General features: G+C 55.0%; 1 protein-coding gene across 1 annotated transcript; it reads right to left on the bottom strand.

Annotated features, from left to right (window-relative positions):
- Positions 1–6,555: 6,555 nt before the first annotated feature.
- On the bottom strand, positions 6,556–9,959 carry MED29 (mediator complex subunit 29). The gene is made up of 4 exons (XM_065926080.1): positions 9,605–9,959; positions 9,013–9,071; positions 8,653–8,737; positions 6,556–6,870 (listed from the first exon to the last, which is right to left on the bottom strand). Exons 1-4 carry the CDS (start codon positions 9,818–9,820, stop codon positions 6,628–6,630), a joined length of 603 nt encoding a protein of 200 aa, XP_065782152.1. The 5' UTR covers positions 9,821–9,959; the 3' UTR covers positions 6,556–6,627.
- Between the last annotated feature and the right edge of the window lie 101 nt (positions 9,960–10,060).

Here is a 10,060-nt window from a genome sequence, read left to right as displayed (position 1 = left end):
CCGGGAGGGCGGGGCCAGGGGCGGGGCCAGGAGGGGCGCTTCCCGGACGCGCGCCCCCTGCGCAGCCCGGCCCGCCCGGGTTCGGAGCCCTTCCGCCTGGACCCCAGCCCGAATTCGCCTGAGCTGGGCCCGCGGGCGGTCGCGACCCCGCGGGGAGTGCGTGGGGTGGGGTGTGGGGGTGTCGGCCCAGTTTTCAAGGCTGGAGACTGAGGCGCGGAAAAGAGAACTGGGACGGAGGTGGGGGCAGGGCTCCCGGGGGAATTGACAAGGGCAGAGGCGGAGAGGGCGTGCGCGCGCGACACGGACCGACGGGGGCGGGGAGAGGCGAACGGAGAGCAAGAGAGAAATGGAGGGACGCAAAGAGAAAAACATGGGGACACACGCAGGGGGAGCTACGCACACAGGGAGACATGCACAGAGGGGAAGAGACAGGGTGAGGAGAGGAGGGGAGGTGGGAAGGCAGAGCTTGAAAAGACGAGACGTCGGTAGTCCCCAAAGAGGAAAATTCAGAGCGAGAAGCAGGAGGGAGGAAGAGTCAGAAACAGAAGGGGCGAAAACTGGAAGAAACAAACATCCACAGACAGAAATCCGCAGGAGCAAAACAGTGAGAGAAGAACCGCCCCCCCCCCAGTCCTGGTGAAGAATTCTGAGAGCTGTCGGCCTGGCATGGTGTTGCTCCCGAACTCCCCAGATCCTGAGACCTGGACCGCCCTCTTCGCCCCCACTCACGAGGACTGGGAGTGAGGTGGGGTCCCACACACCTGTTGAGGTTGGAAAGGGGCCTCATTTCCCCAGTACAGGAACGCTGTGTCTTCTCCCCCTCACACAAATAATGGCGCTTCTGATGGCTTCCTCTGGGCTAGGCACAATTGCAGAAAGTGTCTTACATACATTAACTCAAGGAGGTATTATGTCCATTTTACACACAGGGGAACCCAGACATGAAGAGGCCAAGTTATTCTCCTGTAAGTAAATGGCAGTAGCCTAATACCAGGGCCTTAAAACATATTAAAGAGTTTGCACTCAAGAAAACTCAAGATTGGAAAAGGGGAGATCTTTTATTATGGTGGAGGGTTTCTTTACCGGAAAGCTGTCTCAAATGGAAGAAACGGATCATACCCAACGCATGGTCGGATGGGTCTCTCATAAAGGGATGTGCCTTGAAAGAACTCTTGCGTTTGCAGAAATGACTCCCCTCACTGACAAGTCTTTTATTGTCAAGGAGTTGCCCTGATGCTCTCTTAAGATACGGTGAAAACACTAATTTTTAAAGGGGTCTCCAGAGCTGGCTGCCCTGACTAAAAATACGGTGGTAGAAATAAATCATTGCCCTGCCACGGAGTGCAGTTATTATGGTGGAAAGTTCATTCTTGCAGGTTGTGACTGCGGACTGCGGGCTTGTATTGAGGTGGGGAGATTCTGCTAGGCACGCTTATCTGCTCGTCCGACAGAGCAAGGGAATCCCTGGTGCGGCGCTTTCTCGGGCCGAGGGGCCTTCCCGGCAGGTCCCGTGAGCTGGGCGGCTGCGGGCGGCTCTGGCACGGTTGTAGCCTCCCTCTCGTCAGTGACTCACTCGCAAGGGGCGGGGGAGGGGGGCTTCCTGGAAGCCGTGACGAGGAGGCTCGACTCGGACGCCCGGGTTCCTCTCTGTAACCAGGGTTTTGGTCGCCTGTAAACAGAGGCTTGAGGACTAGGGGAAAAGGGGAGAAAAGGAGATGCCCGGCACCCGCCGCCCAGTTGGGCTCCAAATCCCTGTGCTCGTAGTAGGACTAAGGGGCAGGAGAACGAGAGGTGGGAGGCATTCCGGGGTTCCTAGGGGCCGGCCTGGCTCTGGCCGCGATCCTGGAGGAGGGAATACCAGTTTCGATTCCCTGGAGACCGGGAGCAGTTCCCATCCCTGAGTCAGGCTGACCCCCTCCCCTCTCCCATCTGCTGAGTCATCGGCCCAAGGGCCAGGGCGCTTCAGATTGGGAGATTCTCGAAGGGACTGGAAGGGGCTTTGCGCGCCGAAGGACTGAGCACCCATCGAAACACTGACAGGGGCGGGGGTACTAAGAGCCCCGGCCTCTGCCCCTCCTTGCTTAGATCAAGGGGTTCGGGTTTCCAATCCGCCTCCTCGCTCAGACTCAAGAGACCCGGCTCCCAGGTTTCACCAGACTCAGGAGTCCTGGTTCCCAGCCACCCTGTCTCTCAAACGCAGGAGTCCGAGCCCCACCAACCCCTCTCTCTCCGATTGAGGAGCCTGGCTCCCATCCCCCCCTCCACCCCGTCCAGGCCTCAGGAGTCCCAGCTCAGGAGGAAGTTCAGGGCAGGACTCCGCCCAGCTCCCCACGTAGCCAGCGGGAAAATCCGTGGCCTCGGCGAAAGCCGGGAATCCCCTCTGGAATGACGGTGGGGAAGGGGATGGCCGGGGTCCCCCGCGGGGCGCAGGGGGGCAGGTCCCGGGCGGGCTGGCTGGGGGAAAAGGGGCGGAAACCAGAGAGGCTAAAAATACAGCGAGCGCTTCCGGCCTAGGGGGAGGGGAATGGAGAGCAGAGTTTCCAGAAAAACAAGCGGGGACGGGAAACGCGGGGGTGTGAGAGCCGGCGCGAGTGCGCGGGCGAGCTGGGGACTGTGTACGCGTGGCACGTGTGACCTGGGCCCGTGTACTCCTGGCGTGATTGGCGGGAGCCGTGTGCGCAGCTGCGCGGGCCCAGCGGCTGGTGTGCTGTGCGGTGCGTGTGGACCGCGTGAGCGCCACATGTGCGAAGGGGGGCTGCCCTGGAGCGCCTGGGTGTGTGGTGGGGCAAGTAGGTGTGGGACAAATGAGCCCACTGTCCTATGTCAGGGCCGTGTCCTTACAACCCGTCTGACACCGCTCTGAGAATAAATAAGGGAAACCGCCTCTGCCTGTGTGACCATACTGTTTACTCCCACCATCGCTGGGTGAGGGAGTGTGTACTCAAACGTAACTGCCTTTGAAGTGGCATCCCATGAGAACTTGTGACTTCCATACCTACCTGCACATCTGTGTGTAGCTCTGAACCACCATGGGATCTGGAGTGACTAAGAGCTGGTAACTCCTTGAGGGAGGCCGCTGAGGGTGACTGTGTGTCCTTAGGGGTGATGAGGAGCTGTGAGCACACAGCTTGGGTGTGTGTGAGAGCCTGTGTGACTGTAGGTGGCTTGGTTGTGTTCAAGACCCCTGGAACTGTGTGGTTATCAGGTGTGTGAATACTGTTCCTGTGTTTGTGTCCTTGGGGTGTAGCTGAAAACACCCGGGAGGCCAGTGTCTGGAAGCAGTTCCTCTGTGGCCAGATCACAAGGCAGTGAAACTGGTGAACTTTGGTTCCTGACGTCTGCAGCGCGCATGATGGGGAGGGTGGCTGGCGCACTCCTGCTCCTCTTGGTGGCCTCTGTGGGCAGAGCAGGGGCAAAAAGACAGGCACACTTGAACCTGAGAAGCCTTATCTAAAGCCAGCCTCACTGCTTTTGATAACGTAGAGCTGAGGGCAGGGCTGAGTCAGCTGATGATGGGCAAAGTCTGAGATGGGGCAGGAGATAGCGGCATAAGTGGTAGTTAGACGGTTGTTTGTGTATTCACATGGTTGGATTGTTCCTTGAGTCTGTTTGTGGGACTGTCCCTGGGACCGAGACACCATGATCGCAGGATGGCGGGTCACGCTGTTCTCTACTAGAGAAGAGGGGCTCTGTGTGCCTGTTTCTCCCTGGTCTGGTTTGCCCTGAGTAGCTGTGCATCTCATGTACACCCTCCCCTGGAGTGAGTGGTTGTGTTCTAGGCTGTACAAGCTTCCTCTGGGCCTGCTAATCTGGTGAGAAGTTTCGCTGAGGTCCTCTCCTACCCTACCTCCTCACTGTGGTCCCGGCATCCACGTTATTCCATCCATGAACCACCAGAGTTCTGCCTCAGGCAGGGCCTCTGCACTTGTTCCCTCTGGAATGTCCAGGACCTACTCCCTCTCCTTTAAGTTCACTCCAGTACTGCCTTCTCAGGGAGGCCTTCATGACCTGGGTCAAGGATTAGAAAAGGTTTAAAAATAACCTTGTTATCCATTTAACAAATAATAAATACATCCATGGGGTCACAAAGAGTGGGACACAACTGAGCAACTGAACCAACAAAATACATGTAACATCTATTTACCCCCAAACCTAAACTCTCAAACTTTCATGGTTTCCAATATAAAGTAACATTAATTCTCCACCTGCAAACCTTACACCTTTAGATTTATTCCTAAACACTTTTTCTCCCCCTATTTGACTTCTGGTGTCACCTCTCTGGTTTCTTTCTTGAACTTCTCACTGCCTGACACAGGGTTTTCCTTTATCACACTTCACTGTCACTAGAATATCAGCTCCAGCAAGGCACTACACAGTTCACAGCGTGAACACAGCAAGTCCACACCACACAGGCCTTGGCCCCACACAGATGCGCAGCACATGCGTGTTGCATGAGCTCAGCTTCCTGGTGCACGATTCCTACCCTGTGTGCTGCTGAACTGTGCATCCCGCGCCCCGCCGCCCACCAGGTGTCTCCTGTCTGTCTGCTGGGATGTCCTGCCATCTGTGTGTGATGCTGTGCTGATGCCGCCTCACAGGGCCAGCCGTGCCTCCTGAGAGTGTGGGCCTGTGGACTGACACATCTCTGCCACCTTGTGCTGTGTGCCCCCAGGCTGGAAGCCAGCAGGCTCTCACGGGGAGTGTTGTAGGCAGATAATTGTTATCATGGTAGGTGGAACTGGGACTTTGTTTTTGTGTTGATTTGGAGATTAAGTGTGGTTAAGGAGATGTGTAGGGGTGCCAAACTGACAAGGTTATGATGGTCAGTTTTATTTGTTAACTTGGCTAGGCTACAGCCCCCAGTTATTTAATCTAGATGAGGCTGTGAAAGAATTTTGTGGATGTGATTCAAGTCTATAATCAGTTGACTTTAAGCAGATTATCCTAGAAGATGTGGGGAGTCACACGGGTGGGGGGGCTGATCTAGTCAGATAAATGGGCAGAGCTGTGGCTTCCTCCTAGAAGAAATTCTCCCTGTGGACAGCAGCTTCAGCTCGTGCCTGAGGGGTCTGCCGCCCTGCCTGGAGCTTGCCCTTGTGTGCCTGGCACTTCAAGGAAGGTCAGGGAGAAAGGGTAGGAACTGCTGGGATGTACACACACACACACACACAAACACACACAAAGAGCTGACCATTTCCCAGAACTCCAGTGTGGGGACTTAGGCTCTGGGTGATTTGTAGGGCTCCATGCTCCTGGGCGTTCCACACTGATGTGGGGTCCAGGACAGCAGACTGGGCGGTGCCATGGGAAGCAGGGTACAGAAGGTTCTGGGTGGGGCCATCCGTCCCCCAACCAGGCTGAGTCACTTGGGCCTTTCACACCCCACCAGCTGGGCCTGAGCTGGTAGCTCCGCCCTACGCTTGCCCAGGCCTGACAGCCATGGCTGAGCTCCCTGAAGCTCCCTCTCGGGGAAGTGGGGAGCCCAGCGGGACACACTCTTCCTGAAGCCTCCTCCTCAAGGTCTACTTCCCGGAGCTAGGGCCAAGGTGCCTGGGTTCTTCTCCAGGACTGATGATTCATCCCTGCTAGGGTCTTTTCACTTCTCCTTTAGGGCTAAAAATACAGGGACCCAGGCATTCAGCTGGGCTGGCTACACCGCGGATTGCATAACACCCCTTGTTTGAGTGCTGCTGACGCAGGCCCGGGGTATGGGGGAGGTGGGGGGGCACGCTGGGTTGCTCCCTGACTGGGACTGGGTGTGCTGTCAGGGCCCAGACCTTCCACTTCCCCTTTTTTGGGTCAAGCAGACTGGGGGTTGAGCTGACATGAGAGGTGCTGGGGATTGCTGGGTGTGGCTATGGTCCCTGGAAAGGAAGCTCCTTCTAGCCCCAGGTCACCCTGGGGTTCTGGCTTCCATTCTGGCCCTGTGCATAGGCACAGAATCCCAGTTAGGAGCTGGAAAGTGAAAGTGAAGTTGCTCAGTCGTGCCCAACTCTCTGCGACCCCATGGACTGTAGCCTACCAGGCTCCTCCATCCATGGGATTTTCCAGGCAAGAATACTGGAGTGGGTTACCATTTCCTTCTCCAGGAGATCTTCCCGACCCAGGGTTTGAATCCAGGTCTCCCACACTGTAGGCAGATGCTATACTGTCTGAGCCACCAGGGGAGTCGTTAGGAGATAGGGACAGACCCCATTAGCAAAGGCGCACTGGGCAAGAGATGGTCAGAGAGAGGGAGATGGGAACAAAAGGAGATCGAATGACAGAAGACACCAAGAGAAACAGTTAGAAAAGGAGCAGACACAGAGACCACCCCCCAAACTGGGACAAGATTAAGAATGAACTGAGGGAGAGGGGCCCGGTCAGGACTCCACAACTAGGCTAGGTAGGGGGAGACCCCCTGGAAGAGATCACCAAGGGGCACAATCCAAAGTCCACCCTCAGCCAGGGATGAGAAGTCAGCCGGCAGAGGCAAGGCCCCGCCCTACACGCGCCCTGCTGGCCTCTGCTGCCCCCTGCTGGCGCCGGCGGGAGTGCTCAGGCAGGAAGAAAAGCCAGAGACAAAGCTGCTTTGAAGCCACTCTTCATTCCCTCCCTGGCCCTTCCCCCACTCCCAACCCTGCTGGCTCACAGGGTGCCTCCAGGGCCCGTAGGTGGTGCAGGCGTCTTGCCTGTGACCTTGTTGGCACAGTCCAGCAGGGCAGTGTGAATGTCCTTGGCACAGGCAATCTGGGCTTTGATGACCGCTAGGTACTGCGGGTAGGGCAGGCTGTCAGGCTGGACGGCATCAGGCTTGGTGGCTGTGGGCACCAATGTCGGAGAGTGCTTGGCACTGTCGCAGCTCTGTGACAGACACTCATGTGCCAGGCGCTGTGGATAGACAAGCAAGGTGCAGCATTAACCTCACTTGAGGTACTGCCAATCCCACCCCAAGGGCCAGCCTGGGGTAGGCTTTTCAGCCTCTGGAATCCTGGGGTCTTGGGGTCAGAGCCTGGCCCTGCCACTCACTTGCTGGGTGACCTCAGGCATGTGGCTTCTCCTCTCTGGGCCTGTTAACTCCTTTGGAAAATGGGTTTGATAACTACTTCTGCTACCTCTTAAAATGAGAATGGTGAGCGCAGTGTGTGAGACATAGGCACAGGTCCTGGCAAGTTCTTTAAGTGCCAGTTGATGGATGTCAACTACTATTATTGTGACTCTCCTAACCCTAGGGTTGGCATTGACACTGGTTTCTCTGGTGGCACCTGCCCCTCCTCGTTTTCCTTCTACTTCTCTGGCTGGTTCTTCTAGATGCCTCTTAAACTACTTAAGCCTTAAGTGTGGCAATTCCTGAATCCTGTCTCCTCCTCTCATTCTCATGCCCTCTAGGAGGTATCACCCACATACACACCACTCTGCTCCGAACCCTGCACTGATGTGCCCACTTCCCCTAAAATTCCAGAGCTCCTATACTCTGCCTCCCAAACCACTCCCTTTCCTGGGTCCCTGTCTCAGGGACGGTCCTACCATCCAAACCAGACCCCTGGGCCTCATCTTGGAGAGTCCTCCCACAGCCCATCAGTCCCACTGCCCACGCACAAAGCCTTCTGAGTATCTCTCCCACCTGCCTTTCCCCACTGCCTCAGGACCCTGCCCTGGTGAAACCTAGCAGCTCTTGAATCCTGCCATGGGTCCCCAGCCTCCACTCTAAGCCCCCTGAACCCATCCCTCATTTGGCGACCAGAGGTATACCCCTAAAAAAACCAAATGGGTTGATGTTTTTCCTTGCTTGAAATCCTCCATGGCTTCCTAGCAACCTCTGGGCTATATGCAAACTCCAACAAGCCCCAGTGCCTACCACACCTCAGCCAGACTGAATTTCATGACATTCTTACAGGGAACTTAAAGCAGAAGTTGATCCTCTTGGTTGAAACATCCTTTACCACTATGAAGCTCCTCAAACTGCCTTTTCCTTCAAAATCCAGTTCAAAATGATGATGACACTATAAAACATTTGTCATTTGTCTACTACCACGTTAAGTGCTTTACATGCAAGATCTTGCCAAGTCCTTCCCCAAAATCCATTTTCCAAAGGAGGAATCCAAGGTTCAGAGGTAGAGATTGGTGGTCCCTCTGACTCCAAAGGCTGTGCTCTGAGCCATCTGCTTTCCTCTCAACTTCTGCCCTTCTTCCCTTTTTGTTCCAGCCTTGGCTCAGATGTGCTCTCTACTAGTAGTCTATCCTGAGCCACTTCCTCCCTAGACCCACCCTAGGTGGGGTCAGGTGCCATCTCTGGATGTCTACAGCCCCCTAAATGTCCCTTATTTTAACCTTGCCCCCTCTGCCTGGCCCCCACCCCACCCCCACATCCCAGCCCTGAGCCTTCTGCCCAAGTTTCCCCCTTCATGGTCTTCCATGTCTTGAGCTTCTCCTGTCAGAGCCCTGACTCTCTGAGCTATCACTGCTGGAGGATATATTTGTCACCCACTGAACTGGAAGCTCTATGAGGGCAAGGACTGGGCAACTTTCTATCCCCAGTATCAGGTGCAGCATCCACACAGGTCTGGGCCACAGGAGGTGCTCAGTCAGCAGGTGTCAACTGACCGAATGAAGGTTCCTGAAGCACAGGAACTGAGGTAATTGTGGTCACCTGGTGGCTAGGAGGCCCCTTACCAGGCAGAGCTCTAGCTGGTCACAAAGTGCATAGAACTCTTCCAGACACTTGTCAAAGCGCTGAATGGGTCCATCGCTGCTCTTTCTACAGTCCAGGAGAAGAAGGTGGAAGATAAATTTCCAGTTTCTGGGACTAAGTGACTACCCAACCAAGTATCCATCAGAAAACTAGGTATAGACCCAGGAGACCCAAAGTAAGACCTAGGGGACAGCTAATAGTAGAATGGGAAAAAAGGGCAAGGTCAGAGGATAGGGAATAGGCTTCAAAATAGAGAAAAGAGGGGTGGGTGGGGGTACAAGGGGGATGTTTCTGAGACTAGGATGGAGATACTGACATCCTGGAGAAAGGGGAGTACTCACTGTCCATTGTCAATGTTAGTGTTCTGAATCAGGTTCTGGGCTGCAACCTTCATCAAGGTCTAAAGAGGGAAAGAAAAAAAAAAGGTGTGGGAGATGAAGGAAACAGAAGAGGACACTTTTGGTAGATCTACACTCTTCCTTAAGATATATCCAATTTCAGGCCTCCTCTTCAGTTGTTACTTGTCCTCCTATCACTGCGGAGTAATTCCAACTTCCATTCCTTTATAGCAATTACTATCCATATTTTTCCAGAGGCTCGCGCTCTCTTGCCAGTAATTTCCCAGACATACCTTAGGGTCCTCCCTCACCCACCAGTCACGGTCAGTAAAGGCCAGTCCTTTCCTCAGGCTTTAACGTCCAGAGCTAGGTTTTTTCTTTAAATTCCCTCCAACTCGCATTCCGGTCAGTCTCAAACTCAAGATTCTCTCTGATCCCACCTTACACTGTCAATCCACAGAACTTCACTTTGGCATCACGAAGACAGTCTCATTCCTCTTTCCTTCTTAACGCTTCTTTTGCTCTCTCCCTGACTAAACAATCCCTCCGGCCCACCCCCCCGGATGGCAGAGAGCCAAATCTCCCAACCCATCACCTGTAGACTCTCCTTCAGCTGCGGGATGAGCATCTTATAACGCTGCACAGGATCGAAGTCCTGTTGCTGTTGCTGCAAAAGCCCGCTCTGGGCAGGTCCCACAAGCTGTGCTGGTGGTTGTGGCTGCTGCTGGGAACCCGACCCACCAGCTGAACCTGGACCCGATACACTAGCGGCAGAAGAAGTCGCTGAAGCCTGCTGTTGGGATGCAGCCATCTTCGCCTCGCGCACCGGAAGTGCGTCACAAGTGCGTCTTCCCGGTTTCTTTTTAGCGTCTTCGTCTCTGGGCCCTGTTTGCTGATTAGCTCCGCCTCCCAGACAATACAATCAATGAGAGGAAAGAACCCACCCTCCAACTAGTGACTCTCAAATCCGACGGCTACAATGAGATATCGATAAACCAATCACAAGAGGCTCTTTCCGCCTCGCTCCGTCCTTTGAACAGTCGCTGGCCAA

The sequence above is a fragment of the Muntiacus reevesi genome, chromosome 2 (assembly GCF_963930625.1).
Source record: "Muntiacus reevesi chromosome 2, mMunRee1.1, whole genome shotgun sequence".
Classification (NCBI taxonomy): domain Eukaryota; kingdom Metazoa; phylum Chordata; class Mammalia; order Artiodactyla; family Cervidae; genus Muntiacus; species Muntiacus reevesi.
The sequence above is the reverse complement of the archived record's forward strand: the minus strand, read 5'-3'. Positions and strand labels throughout refer to the sequence as shown.